This window comes from Macaca nemestrina, chromosome 5, assembly GCF_043159975.1.
Source record: "Macaca nemestrina isolate mMacNem1 chromosome 5, mMacNem.hap1, whole genome shotgun sequence".
NCBI lineage: Eukaryota > Metazoa > Chordata > Mammalia > Primates > Cercopithecidae > Macaca > Macaca nemestrina.
This window is the reverse complement of record NC_092129.1, coordinates 173,292,721-173,312,507: the sequence shown is the minus strand read 5'-3', so window position 1 is coordinate 173,312,507 and position 19,787 is coordinate 173,292,721. Positions and strand designations below refer to the sequence as shown.

Genomic DNA, 19,787 nt, shown 5'->3' with positions numbered 1-19,787 from the left:
GGCCAGCTTTATTACTGAGTACTAAACTATACATAAATTTGTATTTTAAAAAGCATAAATAGATAGTATGTGTATTTATATAAGATACTGGCCTTCACTTTCAAGGATTTACAAGAGAAAGATGCTGGCTATGTCACAGCTGGTTCTTCTTCAGTGTTAAATGTTACCCTTTGATAAAGGTAACAGAACTAGTTAATTTAAATTTACCTTTTGGAGTGATCAATTTTTATCTCGTAAAGTATGACATATTGAAAGGATCAAAAACTCATGGAGGGAATAACAGGGAAAAATGTGAATAAAAACATACCTGTCTTTCATTAATTGATAGAGGTTTTCTTTCATATATTCAAATATAAAATAAAGATGGTCATTTTCTCTGATAACTTCTTTCAATTTAATAACATTGGCATGATTAAGTTTCTTCAGAGACTGAAAAATAACAAATACGCATTAAAATTTCTTAAAAAAACTTATAAAAGTTGGCAAAATCATATCAACGCTAAGTATGATAATTATGTAATTTTCCATTTCTCCTGGGTTCATTAATTAATTACATTTTAATATCTTCATAATTGCTTTAAGTAATGAACGTTAAGTGCAAACGATAAATCAAGCCAGCAATAGCTATTAAACATCTCAATCTATTACATTTTTCCCTTGGTTTATAAATAGGTCTAACTTTTGTCTGACTTAACCATGCAAAGGTATCCAAAATTATATCCAAGTCTTTAAGCATAAAATCTAAGGAAATGGTATGTAGTAATTCAAAAAGATGTCTTTGGGGGCTGAGCGCGGTGGCTCATGCCTGCTATCTCAGCACTTTGGGAGGCTGAGGTGGGCGGATCACCTGAGGTCAGGAGTTCGAGACCAGCCTGGCCAACATGGTAAGACCTTGTCTCTACTAAAAATACAAAAATTAGCTCGGCATGGTGACACACACCTGTAGTCCCAGCTACTCGGGAAGCTGAGGCAGGAGAATCGCTTGAACCCAGGAGGTGGAGGTTGCAGTGAGCCGAGATCATGCCACCGCATTCCAGCCTGGGTGACAGAGTAAGACTCTCCTCAAAAAAAAAAAAGAAAAGAAAAGTTGTCTTTGCATAATATGATTTTAAGATGCTCTCTTAAAAGTGAAAGTGAACTTTCAAATGTGAGGATATAATTATATGCTATTCTCCACTGACATCAGAACCAAAAGAAATGAGAAATTAATTTAGGAATATAAAGGAAAAACAAACACAATTATCCTCAGAATGCTTCCCACAGAGAATAAAATAATCTTAACTACTATCCTCAGGTAGCATTAAGGCCTTCCAGGTTCTTTTCATCTTTAGGATTTTACCTTAACTTCTCTCAAGTTCATGCACTCATCCCAAGAATAGAACTTTCTCTTCATCCTAAAATAAATTAGGGAAAGTTTAGTGTTCAGGGATTGAGAATTCAAAGACACACATTACACTGCTGGCTTTCTTACTCCAGTATTGGTTCACTTTGGATGAGTCTCTCTCCCTTTCCTCATCCTTACAAGGAAATCACCTCCTATATCTCAAGGCTACTTGTTAGGCCTATGTCACATCCAAACATCAGCTTTAACGCAAAAGTGAAAAAATTACCATTAATCTTCCTTTCTGGGTGAGTTCTTTTTTTTTTTTTTTGAGACAGAGTCTGGCTCTGTCGCCCAGGCTGGGGTGCAGTGGCCAGATCTCAGCTCACCGCAAGCTCCGCCTCCCGGGTTTACGCCATTCTCCTGGCTCAGCCTCCCGAGTAGCTGGAACTACAGGCGCCCGCCACCTCGCCCGGCTAGTTTTTTTGTATTTTTTAGTAGAGACGGGGTTTCACCGTGTTAGCCGGGATGGTCTCGATCTCCTGACCTCGTGATCCGCCCGTCTCGGCCTCCCAAAGTGCTGGGATTACAGGCTTGAGCCACCGTGCCCGGCCTCTGGGTGAGTTCTTAATATTTCTCTAATCAGTTTAATTGTGCCTTTCTTAAACGGTCCCTTTCAAGTTCCTCTCTTTTTAGAACTTAAGAGATAAATATAAAACACTGTACTTCAGAGGGAGTTAGGGAAAGAAATCACAAATTTTGAGCAAATGTAGTCAAATAATTTGATCTGATAACTCTCATATAATTACATCAGCTTTAGACAAGAAGCCCATAGTTAAATGTCTCCTTACTTAAATTATTTAAGTCGGTAAAAATTCAGAAGTAACTATAAACGTTAGAAATGGCTTTCTTGGCCAGGAGCGGTGGCTCATGCCTGTAATCCCAGCACTTTGGGAGGGTGAGGTGGGCGGATCACAAGGTCAGGAGTTCAAGACCAACCTGGCTAACATGGTGAAACCGCATCTCTACTAAAAATACAAAAAAATTAGCTGGGCTTGGTGGCAGGTGCCTGTAGTCCCAGCTACTAGGGAGGCTGAGGCAGGAGAATCTCTGGAACCCAGGAGGCAGAGGTTGTAGTGAGCTGAGATTGCACCACCGCATTCCAGCCTGGGCGACAGACGAGACTCTGTCTCAAAAAAAAAAAAAGAGAGAGAAATGGCTCTCTTGAATTTTGTTCTTTACTTCCTCTCTTTCATCCCAATGTTGGTTTCTACTAGAGATAAATATACCAAAAGTGTATTTAGGGTAAAAAGTATTTCCACTATATACACCATAGTTCGTTGTTGTGTTTTCACATGAACATGTGTTTTTATATGAACAGATTTTTAGTCACCATACAAAACAGCGGATAAAAGACAGGATTCATATTCTAAAAAATGTTTCTTCAGGTATGGGAATTATAAGGCTGGGCTGTGAAAAAGAAAAACCAAATATGCCATGCTGCTTTCATTTAGTAATATAATCTCCTACCGAGATGTTCCAGAAGATCCTTGGGAAGCTTAGCATTGTCTTTATTAATTACTATAATCCTTATGATCCAGAGGCTCTATAGGGGTATAACACACAGGTGAGGAAATGAGTAAAAATTGGCAGCACAACATCATGGCCAAGAACAGAGGCTTTGGAACCGCACTGCTTGGATTCAAATCCTGGCCCAGTCACTCACTGTAGGACTTTGGACAAGTTACCTAATGACCAGTCTATGCCTCAAATTCCTTAGTTAGCCATACAGTACAAACTACTGCATAAGAAGAGCTTCTTGCAAACTGCTTAGTTCAGCACTCAATAACTACTAGATGTTTTCATTTTTACCAATATCTGTGATTGACTGTAAGATGACATAAAGGACATCACTGCTATTATTTTCAAAATATCCTTAGTGAATGAGAATTTCATTCGCAGTTACTCAGGTACTAGACATTTATGAAGAAGTGTGATGAAATGGGGGTTTACTAGCTTATTAAAAGATACCTTTCAGTGCTATAGATTTATAAAATGTCCTGCTGAAGCATAAAGTGCCCACGCCCGGCCAGATTTGATTTTTTTTGTTTGTTTTCAGACAGGGTCTTGCTCTGTCACCCAGGCTGGAGTGCAGTGGTGCAATCTCGGCTCACTGCAAGCTCTGCCTCCCGAGTTCATGCCATTCTCCTGCCTCAGTCTACCAAGTAGCTGGGACTACAGGCGCCAGCCACCACGCCTGGCGAATTTTTTGTATTTTCAGCAGAGACGGGGTTTCACCCTGTTACCCAGGATGGTCTCCATCTCCTGACCTCGTGATCTGCCCGCCTTGGTCTCCTAAAGTGCTGGGATTACAGGTGTGAGCCACTGCGCCCGGCCTCAGATTTTTTTTTTTTTTTAAGAGACAAAGTCTCCCTGTGTTGCCCAGGCTGGAGTGCAGTGGCTATTCACAGGCTCGGTCATAGCGCACTACAGCCTCTAACTTCTGAGCTCAAGCAGCCCGCCTGCCTCAGCCTCCGGAGTAGCTGGGACTACAGGCGCACACCAGCATGCCCAGTGAGAGTGCAGATTTTACAGGTAGCATGAAAGTTTCAGTTATCACTGAACTGTGAAAAGTAACTTGAACATATTTTTATTTGGCTTCTAAAAGATTGGATACTTTTAAAATTCTGGGCCTGGCGTGGTGGCCCATGCCTGTAATCTCAGCACTTTGGGAGGCCAAGGTGGGCGGATCACCTGAGGTCAGGAATTTGAGACCAGCCTGGCCAACATGGAGAAACCCCATCTCTACTAAAAATACAAAAATTAGCTGGGCATGGTGGCGCATGCTTATAATCCCAGCTACTTGGGAGACTGAGGCAGGAGAATCGCTTGGACCTGGGAGGCAGAGGTTGCAGTGAGCTGAGATCGTGCCATTGCACTCCAACCTGAGCAACAAGAGTGAAACTCCGTCTCAAAAAAAAAAAAAAAAAAAAAAAAATCTGTATTCTCTTCATCCATCCAGATATACTCTTCTTCTTTCCAGCAATTACCACTTCTCAGCAGTACTTCCCTAAGGCAATGCATGTGTCTATCTACAACAGAAGTTTCCTTGCAAAATCACTATCCCAAAGGTAAACCAATTGCTTAGAATAGCTAAGAAAAGGCATTTCCTTTTAGGTTCCTTGCCATCTTTTGTTATGTATTAATTCGTCAATATCTACTCCATGCCAGGGCAATGAACAAATCAGAGATGGTACCATGGTGTTCCCATCTGACACAGGAAATCAACTTCAGAAATGGAACTACCTCTCAAGTTCTTAAAGGGCAGGGGGCTTAATAGATATTTAACGTAATGAAGTGAGGGAATCTTTCTACCATCCTCTAACATAAAAATAACTGTAAAAAAATGGCAGCAGAAAACACAAGATATCAGTGATCTAAATTAAAACTCCCCAAAGGAAACATTCAAAAAGGAACCTCTTATTTTGTTCAGTGTAGCGTTCTCCCAACTTCTAACCGTTCCCCTACAACACATCCTAGCCAGTTCTGACTGCATTTCTAGGCCGCTCAAAAGATTTGCCTGCTGAATTAAGCACAGACTTTCTTCTCCATGTTCACAGTAGCAGATTACACCACCCTATCCATCATCTGCCAACTGTCACGCCATGCCCTTGCTTCTTCAGGCCAACTCTGGAAAAGCAGAGGGCTAGCATTCAGCTTCTTCTCTGCTTCTCAACATCATTCTGAACTGGTTTAATTCCTACTTGTTAAATTCCATATGGAACGTGTTAAATGCCGTATCTAGTAACACATGGAACTTGTTAAATTCCGTAGCTGAACTTGTCTAATTTCAACAGAAACCCCCGACTCCCAGCCCCCAACTCTGGCTCTTTTGTCTAAAAGGTTTTTAGAATGAAAACACCTTCTTCCAGGTAATCAATTTCCCTTCAAGGGGACATGTTTACTGCCCACTCTGAAAATAAAGGCTAGGCAGCTCTTCTTCAGCTACTCCACCAAATGTATTCAATGTAGAATTTACTTATTATTTATTTATTTTGAGACGGAGTCTCACTCTGTTGCCCAGGCTGGAGTGCAGTGGCATGATCTCGGCTCACTGCAACCTCCACCTCCTGGGTTCAAGTGATTCTCCTGCCTCAGCCTCCTGAGTAGCTGGGATTACAGGCACACGCCACCACACCCGGCTAATTTTTGTATTTTTAGTAGAAATGGGGTTTCCCCACATTGGTCAGGCTGGTCTCGAACTCCTGACCTCAAGTGATCTGCCTCCCAAAGTGTTCGGATTACAGGCGTCAGCCACCACACCTGGCCTGGAATTTATTTTTAATTTTAGGGGAAAAGTATCAATGGATCTTAAAGTGTTACCCACTAAGATACACCTAGAATATTTAAGCCTAAATTGGAAATGCCTAAAATTTTCTATCTCCAAGCAAAAGATTGATTGGTTATTATGGGATGTGAATTGTTTTGGTAACAAAGAAAAAAAATGAGAAGGGAGAATGAGGACTCTAGTATCTGTAATTTTCAGGTAAAGTTTATCCCTGTATATCAGGCTTTAAAGAGATGGCAAAGCCTGCTTGTATGACTCTTGTAGATAACATAACTATCTCATTCAGACTTGAGGAATAACGGCTATAGAGAATAGTCAGTGTAGGTTAAACTGTTAACCTTGCCAGTAGCCGCCTTCACAGTTGCTTAACTCCTAAGAAAGGTTCACCTCTGTCCTACCACAGTTACTCATAAACGCCTTGTTATAAGGAACAGTCCTACTGTCCAAGACCTAACAACCTTTCCAACTTCAGACTCTTGATCATAACCTCCTATCCTTTTCACCGTCGTTACCCTCGAAACTTCTTTATACAACCTCTTTCTTGTTCAACTTGTGGCTATTCCTACAACCACCTGCATGGCATGGCTTGCCTCCTCATCCAGCTTGGCCCCACCATCAGCCCTTTCATCCACTACTCTCTCAAGATCACACACACGTTCTGAACATCCCCTTCTCCCATCGTTCCACCGCTCCTGCCTTGTCATCCTCCAGTCTCCCCTCTCCATACAGATGGGTGCAGGTGGAAAGAAAAGTCATGAAAATGCTCCCAGCAGCTCCACTTTCACATTCATACCATGTAATTTCAGGCGGACTCTTTCTGACACTGGGAAACTCTTTTGTGGTTTTCTTAGCAACTCAGTAACTCATCCTTCACAGCTCTCCAAAGCTCCACGCCTCCACTGCCCTACTTCCCGCTACTACTTGTCCCACTGCGGTCTGGCTTCTACTATTCCACTGGAACAATGCTCACCACGGCCACCAGTTATGTCATATTCCCCAAACCCAAGGAACACCATAGCAGATGATATTGTTGAAATATCACAAGGCCACTTCCAGCCCCTTTCCTTCTGCCTCCTAAAACAGAGACTGGAAGAGTAAATACTCTCTCAGTCTCCTTTGGAAGTAAGAGAGACCACGTGACCCAGTGCTAGCCGGTAGGATGTAAGGGGATGTCCTTGAGGACTTCTGGGAAAGAATTATTACTTCTTCATAAAAGATGAGAAGAGTTTGCTGGTATTATTCTCTTTTCTTCCCTCCTTGAGCATGGATGTAATGCCTGGAGGTGAAGTAGCCATAAGGTGGTCACTAGATGACACATTTGAGGACAAAAACAATGCTAACCGCTCAGCATGAAAATCATAGAAAACATCTGAATTTCTTGGGTAAATGTTGAGCCATTGAAAGAGCTCTGGAATCACCACACTCAAGACTTCTTGATACATGCTTTTGCTTCTTTAGATCTTTCCCTCGGTTTCAGATATTTTCTACATTCTCCTGGTTTCTCCCCTATTTCTCTGGTAGTTCCTCAGACTTGTAAGATCCTATTCCAGGGCCCATCCTTTATATGCCATGGTTTCTCAGTGCTTCAAATGAGGACCTCTCTTTTCTTCTCCCTCTAAAGAGTTTCAATTACCATCTGTAGACTAACCATTCCAAATCATTAGCTTGCACCTCTGTTTTGAGATTTAAATGCAAATATTCAATTGACTAAAAGTCATCTTAAAGTCATTATGCCCCAGACTGAATTCAGCTTTACCCCTAAAGCCTGTGATTTTCCCCTCCTTGACATGGTACATGGCACCACCACCATACATTTAAGCCAGAATCCCAGGAGTTAGCCCGGACTCTTCCTCATCTTTTACTCCACCATCCATCCTCATGCCCAGTCACCAATTTCTATACAGCCTGCTTCCTAAATGTCCCTTGACTGTATCCACTTACATCCATCCCCAAAGCTATTTTCCTGTCAGGCTACCTCCACTTCTAACCAAGATGACTGCACTGACCTTCTAACTCTAACCAAGATGACTGTACTGACCTTCTAACTGGCCACCCTGTGTCCAGTCTTGACCTCTTCAATCAAGTCTCCAGTCTTCTGCTAACCAGCCAGTTCTAAAAATTTGATCACATGAACAATTCTGCTTAAAATCCTTCATGACCTTCTAGTCCTCAAGATACACAGACTCCTTCATCTGGCTTCACAACTTCACCTGTTAGCCTCACGTCCCTCCTCTGCCCCACTTGTAATCCACATTCCAGTCACGTATGCTTCTTTCAGTTACTCAGCCCCAGTTAGGCCCTCACACACCCTCTCTTGCCTCCAGGGCTTCATACATACTATTTCTTACTCCCTGGAGCATTTCCCCATCCACCCCCCACTTTAAAAAAAAAAAATTTTCTCTCATTCTTGAGGTCTCATTGATTTAGGAAGCCTTTTATGATACCTCTCCAGTGTGGCTTCTCTAGGCTCCCATAGGACCCAACATTCCCCCATCATAGGACTTAGCATACTTGATGATGTAACTTCTTGAATCTGTTGGTTTTCCTGAGTATACTGTAAGACATCTATCTTGTCCCCATTTTGTCCTGATCATGAAACACAGTAGTAGTTTAACAATTCTGTGATAAATGAATTTTTCAATTTTCTTCAAGTCTTCCATGGGACTCCTCTTTCCATTCATTTCTGCTCCATCCTTGCCTAAGGTGGAGCATTGCCCAGCACACAGTAGTTACTGCATATGGCAGACACATGGTAAGCCGACTAGCCGAAAGCCCTCCTTCTCTTCCTTGTCATTCAGAGTCAGCTTTTACACAGGGATATAAAATGCTAAGCTAAGTAATCAGTTTCCCATCCCCTCTGCAGCTAGGGGTGCCACGTGGTACACTTCTGATCAACGAGAAGAAACCCGATGCATTCTGGATGGGATGTGGGAAAGCTTTTGCTTTCCCAATTAAAAAAGAGTACAGTAGGCCGGGCACGGTGGCTCACGCCTGTAATCCCAGCACTTTGGGAGGCTGAGGCTGGTGGATCACCTGAGGTCGGGAGTTCAAGACCAGCCTGACCAACATGGAGAAACCCTGTCCCTACTAAAAATGCAAAATTAGCCGGGCATGGTAGCGCATGCCTATAATTCAGCTACTCAGGAGGCTGAGGCAGGAGAATTGTTTGAACCCAGGAGGCGGAGGTTGTGGTGAGCTGAGATAGCGCCACTGCACTCCAGCCTGGCAACAGAGCGAGACTCCATCTCAAAACAAAACAAAACAACACAAACTACCATATTTTTGAAGAATAAAACAAATACCGTATTTTGCCACTCAGAAAAAAATGATGAACACTTTGTCATATAAAACCAGACAGTAATAACCATCTGTGGGACCACATCCAAGACCCAATGCCCCTTCTGATTCTCCTACCCTTCTCCCCAGAAACCATGGCCATCATGGATTTTTGGGTGTATCTTTCCAGGCCTTTAAAAATATTTTTCTATATGGATGTATTTGTGTATAATAAAGTATTTCTTTGTGTGAATTTACATAATCATTTAATCTACAAATGAGGGCTATTTCAGCTCACTTTGTCTAATAACACTCATTTCTTAGGTTTCTGTCTTATTGCAGTAGTGAGTATCCCCAATGCAATCCTAATCAGCAGGACTGCTAGCAGGCATTTGGGGTTTTCAAACTAACTGTACTGATGTTACTTCTGATATTTCACATTAATATGAATTATATAGGTTTTCTCAGGTTAGGGAAGTTTCCTTTTATTCCTATTTGCTGAGAGTTTTTTTTTTTTTTGTAAGATAGGGTCTCACTAGGTCACCTAGGCTGAAGTGCAGTAGTGGTGGCACTATCTTGGCTCACTGCAGCCTCGACCTCCTGGGCTCAAGCAATCCTCCCACCTCAGCCTCCCAAGTGGCTGGGACTACAGGTACACGCTACCATGCCCAATTAATTTTTGTATTTTCTGTAGAGGCGGGGTTTCACCTTGTTGCCAAGCTGGTCTCAAACTCCTGGGCTCAAGTGATCCTCCTGCCTCGCCCTCCCAAAGTGCTGGGATTATAGGTGTGAGCCACTGCGTTCAGCCAAGTGGCTTTTTTTAATCGTAAGTTTTTTAAGAAACCAAGGTTTGTTTTTTTTAAATTCGTCAAATCACAAATGAGTATTGAATTTTATTAAGCCTATTCAATAAATTTTTCATTTCTATTATTATATATTATATATTTACTTATCTGATGATAATGACTGTTTAAAAATATTTTATGAAGTTATTTCCTTGTACATGTAATGGTTTAGATCATAATATTTTGAAACACTTGCTAAAGCATTTAAATTTTAGATTGTTATAATGTAGTTGATGTGGTGATGTGGAGATGTGTATCCGATGAGTCTGAGACAGGTTCTGGGGGAGGCCAACCACCATGGCCCGAGGCTATTCAAACAACCCTCTGGAAAGGCCCAAGGAAGGAGCCTCTGGTAAAGGGAACCGAGGTGCCTCTTGCCAACAGCCAGTACAAATATGCCAACCCTGTGAGTGAGTGTGATGGGTTGAACTGTGTCCCCCAAACCTCCTATATTGAAGTCCTAGCCCCCAGACTTTCACACTGTGACAGTATCTGAAGATAGGGTCTTTAAAAAGGTCATTAAGGTTACCTGAGGTTTTTCAGGTAGGCCCAAATCTGATACGACTGGTGTCCTTATAAGAGGAGCCTGGGCAACATGGCAAGACCCCATCTCTACAAAAATATTTTTTAAAAATTAGCCAAGTGTGGTGGTACACACCTATAGTCCCAACTACTCTGGTGGCTGAGGCAGGAGGACGGTTCAGGCTCTGGAGGCTGAGGCTATACTAAGCTATGTTTACACCACTGTACCTCAGCCTGGGTGACAGAGTGAAACTCTGTCTTGAAAAAAAAATAGAGGGGAAATGTAGACGCAGACATGCACAATGAGAAGATCATATAAAGACCTAGAGAGGATATGGCTGTCTACAAGCCCAGGAGAGAGGCCTCAGAAGAAACCAAACTGCAGATACCTTGATGTTGCACTTCTTGCCTCCAGAACTGTGAGGAAATAAATCTCTGTTGTTTAAGCCACCCGGTCTGTGGTACTTTGTTACAGCGGCCCTAGCAAACCAAGAGTGAGCCACCTTGGAAGTAGATCCTCCAGCCCCAGTCAAGCCTTCGGATAACTGCAGCTTTGGCCAATTATCTGACTGCCATAAGAGAACCCAAGCCAGAACTACCCAGCTAAGCTACTTCCAAATTCCTGACCCACAGAAACTATATGAATTAATAAATGTATCTTCTTCTTTTAAATCACTAAGCTTTGGGGGTATTTTGTTATGCAGCAATGGAAAAACACAGTGGATTAAAAACAAGTTAAAAACAATTAATTCTATTTCAGAAGTTCAGGAATATAACATGTATCATTCAGAACTCAATTTGACATTGTGAATACCATCTGATTTTGAGATCTTGTTTTAAAGAAATTATAAGCCCCACTCTGCACTCAACTTTAAATGTGAAAAACAGGTCAGGAATGGTGGCTCACACCTGTAATTCCAGCACTTTGGGAGGCCGAGGTAGGTAGATCGCTTGAGCCTGGTAGGTCAAGACTGCAGTGAGCCATGATCACGCCACAGCACCCTATCCTGGGCAACAGAGGGAGACCCCCATCTCAAAAAACACACACAAAAGTGAAAACCAACAAATAAATTTGGAAGAACATCCCAAAGATTACCTATAGTTTTGGTCCAAATGTATTATACATGTGAAAAAGGAGGCACTCATATGTTTTGGTTTATCAGTGTAGCTGGACAAGCCTGGCAATTAAAGTAATATACATGAAAAACAGCAGAATTCCTCGTTGGCAATGTTCTTTTCCAAGAATGACATTCCACATGAGCCAAATGCTATTTGATCTAAACTAGACCTCCTTCTGTGCTTGTGTGTGTGTATATATATGTATTTTTTTTTTTTTTTTTGAGATGGAGTGTCCTTCTGTTGCCCAGGCTGGAGTGCGGTGGTGCAATCTCAGCTCACTGCAACCTCTGCCTCCCAGGTTCAAGCGATTCTCGTGCCTCAGCCTCCTGAGTAGCTGGGATTACAGGTGTGCACCACCATGCCTGGCTAAATTTTGTATTTTTAGTAGAGACAGGGTTTCACCATGTTGGCCAAGCTGGTCTCAAACTCCTGACCTCAACCCAAAGTGCTGGGATTACAGGCATGAGCCACCGCACCCAGCCTGTGCTTGTGTGTGTATGTGTATGTGTGGGTGTGTGTATATACATTTTTTTTTCTTTTTTTTTTTTTAGACGCAGTCTCACTCTGTTATCCAGGTTGGAGTGCGGTGGCGTGATCTCAGCTCACTGCAACCTCCACCTCCCGGGTTCAAGCAATTCTCCTGCCTCAGCCTCCTGAGTAGCTGGGATCACAGGAGCGCGCCACCATGCCCAGCTAATTTTAGTATTTTTAGTAGAGACAGGGTTTCACCATGTTGGCCAGGCCGGTCTCAAACTCCTAACCTCATGATCCGCCCACCTCGGCCTCCCAAAGTGCTGGCATTATAGGCGTGAGCCACCGCACCCGGCCTGTGCTGGTATATATTCTTAATTGAGGACAGGAAAATAAAGAGCAGAGTTTTCAAAGGTGAAGTTGGCAGTGTCACACACAGTACCTTTTGATGGCCACCAGCTCCCCGGATTCATTACTCTTGCCCATAAGCACACTCCCATACGTGCCATCCCCCAACTGTCTCATGGTTGTGTATCGGTTCATCTTGGAAAAATAATGCAGCTGAAGTTGTTGATTGCAATGACTTCCTTGTTGAATATAAATTTGAACGCTTCTCAATTTTTATTTGTTTTTGTTCTCACACTGTTGTTGCTACACTGGTGACAGGTTTGTCATCATTCAATATAGGCTCCTCCCCAAGATTACAAAGGTTCACGAGATACAGCATGAAGAAATCTGGCAGGAAACAGCGCTTCCATTCTTATAGACACCCTAAAGAAAGAAAACAAGGATATCATGAATTTTCATTAACAAGTCTCTTCAAAAATTATACTGGCAACTTAGAGCAAAGGGAAAAATTATAAATAATATAAATACTATTGTGTTAATTATTTGTCAGTAACTCATTTGTCTATCTAAAATGAAGTTCACATATAACTCACTGGTAATATTCACTTGCTAAATGCCTCATTTACATGGTACTGTGCTATTTATGTTCAATAATGGCATAATGGCTTGTATGATTCCTTTGTTACTAAATATAATCTATATTATTCCAAATCAGACCTTGGAAAATTGATGTCTATATTATATCCATTCTTTGAATCAATTTTTGTATCGTATTTAATTTGGCATATTATTTAAAACTGTACTACTTGTAAATTTTCTGTGGAATATAAGTACCCCAATTGGGTAAGGTAAGTATAAAGCAAACTTTTGTTTCATATGAAAGGAATAGCATTATTTTAAAATTTCGTATTCTATTTAAATAACATGCTACTTTATTTTACATCAAACTAAGAAAAATTTAAATACTAATTAGAATTTAGTGTCACACTAGATTCATACAAAGAAATAAGAAACAGCTGGGCGTGGTGGCTGATGCCTGTAATCCCATTGATTTGGGAGGCCAAGGCAGGAGGACTGTTGAGGCCAGGAGTTTGAGACCAGCCTGGGCACTATATCATACCCTTCTTTACAAAAACTAAAAAATTAGCTGGGCTTAGTGGCACGCTTGTAGTCTCAGCTACTTGGGAGGCTAAGGCACGAGGATTGCTTGAGCCCAGGAGTTCAAGGTTACAGTGAGCTATGACCATACCACTAAACTCCATCCTGGGTGACAGAGTAAGACTTTGTCTCTAAAAATAATTTTTTTTAATAAATAAAAAAGGGAAGTGGAGCCTGAAGATGTGACTGAAATGTTGTAATGTCATAATCAAACTTGAATAAGTAAGGAATTGTTTCTTACGGATGAACAAAGAAAATTTTTTATTGAGATGGAATCTACTTCTGGTAGAGATGCTATTAACACTGCTGAAAAGACAAAAAAGAATTTTTTTTTTGAGACAGAGTGAGACTCTGGTTGGAGTGCAGTGGCACAATCTTGGCTCACTGCAACTTCTGCCTCCCAGGATCAAGTGATTTTTGTCCCTCAGTCCTCACCCATCACCATCACTCCCCCAGTAGCTGGGATTACAGGTGTGCACCACCACACCTGGCTAATTTTTATACTTTTAGTAGAGATGGGTTTTTGCCATGTTGGCCAAGCTGGTCTCGAACTCCTGGCCTCAGCGATCCACCCGCCTTGGCATCCCAAAGTACTGGGATTACAGGCATGAACCAGTGCCCAGTCAAGAACAAAGGATTTAGAATATTACATAAACTGAGTTGACAAAGCAGTGGCAGGATTTGAGAAGACTGACTTCAATTTTGAAAGAAGTTCTACTGTAGGTAAAATGCTATCAAACAGTCTCACATATTACAGATAAACCTTTTATGAAAGGAAAAGTCTGTCAATGTAGCAAATATCATTGTTGTCTTATTTTGAGAAATGGTCACAGCCATCCCAACCTTCAGCAGCCACCACCCTGATCATTCAGCAGCCATCAACACAGAGGCAAAAAACCTCCACTAGCAAAATGATTATGACTCACTGAAGGCTCAGATAATGAGCATTTTTTAGCAATAAGTTTTTTTTTTTTTTTTATGACAGCCTCTCGAGTAGCTGGGACTATAGGCACAAGCTACCACGCCCAGTTATTTTTTGTATTTTTAGTAGAAACAGGGTTTCACCATGTTGGCCAGGCTGGTCTCAAACTCCTGACCTCAAGTAATCCACCTGCCTCCACCTCCCGATGTGTTGGAATTACAGGTGTGAGCCACCGCACCCGGCTGCAATAAGATATTAAGGTATGTATATTATTTTTCTAGACAAAATGCTATTGCATACTAAATAGACTACAGTAAAATGTAAACATAATTTGTATGTGTACTTTGAAACCCAAAAACATGTGTGACTTGCTTTATTGCAATATTCACTTTATTGCCGTGGTCTGGAGCTAAACCCACAGTATCTCCGAGGTATGTCTGTAGTTTGTTTTAAAGTGCCTTTTATCACTTAGTTCTTCATTCAAAGAATATTTTTCTCTCACTGTAACACTTTCATTTACATCATAGAAACTGCTTCTCTATTATATGCAGGAATCTAAGACCAACAAGGACATGTTATATTTGTCAAAATACTTCAGATTTCCCAACACAGCCTTTCCCAGAAAACAAACATAAACATGAGCAGACATAAGCGTGCAGAGAAGCACAGTAAAGCTATGTTGTTTCCTATTTACAGGAATGGATCTGTTCACAGAAAACTGGAGAAGAATCCTGTGGGGCTTTTAATAATAGGCAGTGTGGGCCGGGCACCGTGGCTCATGCCTGTAATCCCAACACTTTGGGAGGCCAAGGCAGGTGGATCTCCTGAGGTCAGGTGTTTGAGACCAGCCTGGCCAACATGGTGAAATTTCATCTCTACTAAAAATATAAAAATTAGCTGGGTGTGGTGGTGCAGGCCTGTAGCCCCAGTTACTAAGGAGGCTGAGGCAGGAGAATCACTTGAACCCGGGAGGCAGAGGTTACAGTGAGCCTAGATTGCACCACTGCACTCTGGCCTGGGCAACAGAGCGAGACTCTGTCTCAAAATAATAATAATGATAATCGGGAGTATGTATTTAACATTTCTCTTACTTCATGTAGGTAACAATCCCTTCAAAGGCACATATAAAATAATTTAGGCTATGCTAACTCCATGGCCAGGATCTTGAAAAAGAGACCACGACAGCAGATTCCATTTCTATTTAGGATTTTCTTCATTTTTGTCAGATTAAGCCTGAACTAATAATCATAAATACCAGCAAATCGTTCCCCATTTGCCTGAGAAAGAATAGCTTTTGTAAGTCATTGTCACCTTATGCATAGACACTGATTCCAAATATTAAGGCGTTAATGTAGAGAAAGGCTGTATCTCTCTCTACATGGTTTCTGATCAAAACATGAATTTGCTTTTCTTCATTTTGCCTTTATCTCTATAAGCAAATATAATTTGGAAAAACCTTTTGGGTTGTTTTGTTTTGTACTACATTAAACAAAACATGGACTAAAGTATATTTCTTCTCACTTAGGATTTTATTAAATCAGTATTTTGCAATTTATCACCAGCATATTAAATGGCTGTACACTCTTTTCTAGCTACCCTATTTAAGGTGGCATGTAACTATCTCTTTTAGGAAATATGTTCACTCTAGGTTTACTGATTCTTTCTGATTAAGTAAGCATATAGAGAATATATTTGCACAAAAGGCCATCATGTTCCTCATGACAGTAAGATCGTAAAATAAAAACATGGAAGGATTAAATGACCTGTCTAGGATCAACTGGAGAATCAACGGAGTCAATCCAAAAGGCGCATTTGCCTTGAAGCTGTTGGTTTTTCAGGGCCGTCTCCAACTTTTAAACAAGCCATTCTTAGGAACTGGTGCCAGCTCTTACTATCCCTAATGAGGCTAAAGAAAACATCCTCTTTGCTCCAAAACCATGCAGACTAAGCTCCACAACTCAAGCCACCTACCCCAACCTCCACCTTAAGATTCCTAATGCAGCTCCTCACTCAGACACTAAGATATTGCTGACTAACTGGAAAGTGAAGTGGGACCACTCCATAACCTGACTAAACCCTAGGGCTACCTCTGGGTCATTCAGACCAGTGAAATACAATAGAAACAGTAAAGGGAAAGAGTGAGACCTTAGAACTTGAATGGTTAAGGGAGAAAGAACCTAGGTGGAGCTCCTCTCATGAAAATTATTATTATAATTATTATTATTTGAGACAGAGTCTCGCTCTGTGCTGGGTCCGACCCGCAGACCCTGGCTGAACAACAGATCAAAGAATGCACTCAGGTACAGGTATCCAGTGAAAGAGCAGGCTAGGGGACCGGGCAGCACACAGACCGCAGCAGGGTGCCGTAAACCATGGCCCTGACCAGCTGGCGCTGCAGGCATTTATTCAGCACAGATTTAATGACAAAGGCTTTGAGTTAACACACTTGTGGGTAATCAACATGGTCACCCCACCCCACCACCCCCAAGAGAGCAGTTCTGCCCACGGATGATTAAATGCCAGGTTCTGAGGCCTACCTAAACTAACTTATCTAGATCAGTTTCTTTACCTTCCCTTGTTATCCAACCTAAGCTCTTAAGAGAATTCAGCTGCCTTCGGCCAAATTTTCTTTCGAAGCTTTGCAAACCCCTGGCCTTCCAAGAAGGTTTGCATCTTTCTACGATTTTTCCTACCACCCTGACCGATCTCCTACAGCTCTGTTGCCTAGGCTGGAGTGCAGTGGTACTCTCTCTGCTCACTGCAACCTCCACCTCCTGGGTTCAAGCGACTCTCCTGCCTCAGCCTCCCGTGTAGTTGGGATTACAGGCATGTGCCACCACACCCAGATGTTTTTTGTACTTTTAGTAGAGATGGGGTTTCACCATGTTGGCCCGGCTAGTCTTGAACTCCTGACCTCATGTGATCCACCTGCCTCGGCCTCCCAAAGTGCTGGGATTTACAGGCATGAACCACTGCACCCGGACATGAAAATTATTTAATTCAGAAACATAATGGTATGATAGCATCATCTTTTTTTTAACCAAATTATTTTCATGTTAACACCTAACCAAGGACAAGCATTTGAGGGTATGAAGGGTAGAAGTAATGTAGACAATTCTGAAAAAGGACATATTACTTGAGAAGGGAATGGAAGAGGGAGCTGCCTCTAGTAGCATGGTAATGATGGTAGCGAGTGTTATTCAGGGAAGTGGAAACAGAGTGACAAAAAAATTTACCTTCATTGGCCCAACAATCTAAAAAATAAGAATTAATTACACCTCTCTCTTCCACTGTTAAGGCCATCAGCCACCCCATCGCCACCGCCCTGGGGTGGGAGGGTGACCTGAAGCTGTACCAGCACTATCAACACAATAGATCATTCGGTCACCGATGACTTTTGGCCCAGACGGGGGCACGCATGGTGTCTTTGCGAGAAGCTATTGTGGCAACTTCATTCCAAGCCTAACCAATCAACTTCTGAATAAACACCAGCAACAACAATTGTCTGTCCACTGATGATGGCTATAGGATAGTGTGTACTTATATTGAGGGAAGAATAAGCAAGGAACAAGACCATTTCCCAGCTCCTTTCTGTTTGAGGGGTGGAGTGGTGAGGATTATGGACGTGACATAGATTTTTAAAAGGTCAGATTAGTGGTTCTGTGAGCATCTGTCCCATTTAAGCCCTAGCTAACCTTCAAGTAAAACAAGTTTACATACTGCGCTCCCTAAGAAAAAACTTTGGAAAGGCTCCTTTTGAACTGTATTAATTACAAAATCAACAGCTGCCCAGGGTGAGAAGCTGATCATTGCCAACTGTTTCTTCTATCCCCTGAACATACAAGGACAATGGTCTAATGTAGAGACATAGATATAAAGGTAAAGCTTTTAAAAAAATCATGATTTCCATGTCCCTGTTCCCTGATAGCACATAAGCAACTACTTTAACCAAGGTAGCATAGTAACTACTGATTACTAATCAAAAAGCAGTCTATGTTCCTTAAACACAGGCTTCCCATGATTCTACAGTTCACGCACAGTAATATTTCTCTACAAGTTACACATACTCTTCTCTGTTGATCCATGGAAAACTAATTCTACAAAATAGGGATATATTAACACAGTTTCTTATGTACATGAATATATATAGATATGATACATATGCAACAACACAAAACCCAAGTAAATTTAACTATCATCCTCAATTTAACAGAATTGTTAAAAACTTGGAATTTTCTACAATCAAGCTATAATAGTTATTGACTTTCCTATGGGTTAAAGAAAAAGATGCTTATTTAGAGGTTTAATTATAGACCTACACAAAAATAAATACCCTTATAATTTATCTCTCATTCCAGTTTTCAACTTTTTAATCTAAGTTCATAATTACCGCTTATTTAGGTGCACAATTGTTGTAAATCTGGCCTTTATTCTCAACAGCTTTTGCCAGCTAATAAGAGATTCAGATAGGATTAAAGAAGATTAACATAGAGGGCAATTGAAGGATAAAACTAGTGTCTGCCAATCACTGAACAGATAAGGCTTGGATGTCTTCAACTTGGCTTTCTAGCACATACTATAATTATGTCACTCCGAGGCTGGCATTAACGCTTCTAATACATAACAAAAGAGGAATTAACGTTTTAAAAGTAACCAAATTCTTTAAAAAGCTACACAGGAAAAAAGATCCCAAACTAACCAAGTCGAAGGTTTACAGAAATTAAATAAAGTTATTACGATGGAAAAACAAAGATTATATCTTAAAATATAAAAGCACAGTTCTCTGTGCTGATATTCACAAATTATGTCAAAGCTTACACACAAATAAACAAAGTCCACCCCGACGAAAAGATTAAATGTCCTGCCTTGCGCCTGCAGTGGAAGCAGGCGGTGACGCGGTCCGCGGAACTCTCTCCCTCCCGGTCAAGCCTCGGTAATTGAAGGGCCGGGGAGGCGGGGCCCGACCGAAAAGCCGGAAAGTCACTTTTGTCTTCACCATTATTTCACTCGGTGGGTTGTCTTTCTGAATAAATTAAGTCCGATAACTTTGGCTTCCCTCTTTGAGAATTCCGTTATCATTAGAACAAATGTCTGTTTCTTTTAAACGATTATCTAAACACAATTGCATACAGCTCTTTCCTTGTAGGATTGAGATTACTAACCACTAAAAACCAGTTTTATTGCTCTCGACACCGCACTCTTGACCTGTCCCTAGATTAAAACGTATTATTTGCAGAAAAGGGACAGGTTTCGTCACACGCTTTCTGATCCCGCTCTGCAAACCAGGGCCCTTAAGAGGCTCCGGGAACCGCTTGGTGGAAGAAGGGGGCGTCCCCCGGCGCCTGCTGTCCGGCGCCGTCGGGGGGACGCGGGTGTGCGGGATACTACTTTCATCTGAGCGTCCTTTGGGATGCACCAGCGAGGGCTGAAATCGGACCTAGTTCCTGTTTTTCTCCC

General features: G+C 41.7%; 1 protein-coding gene across 14 annotated transcripts in view; it reads right to left on the bottom strand.

Moving 5' to 3' along the window:
• Positions 1-19,787, bottom strand: part of LOC105482625 (male germ cell associated kinase) — a 74,653-nt gene that overhangs the window by 54,250 nt on the left and 616 nt on the right. For 11 of the 14 annotated variants that reach the window (XM_071097623.1, XM_071097630.1, XM_071097631.1 and 8 more), the window contains exons 2-4: positions 12,345-12,673; positions 1,340-1,394; positions 308-429 (exon numbers count right to left, since the gene is read on the bottom strand). In XM_071097623.1, coding sequence (XP_070953724.1) covers positions 308-429; positions 1,340-1,394; positions 12,345-12,445 — 278 coding nt within the window. In that variant the 5' untranslated portion in view covers positions 12,446-12,673. The other 3 variants (XM_071097627.1, XM_071097624.1, XM_071097626.1) reach the window with 3 other exon arrangements.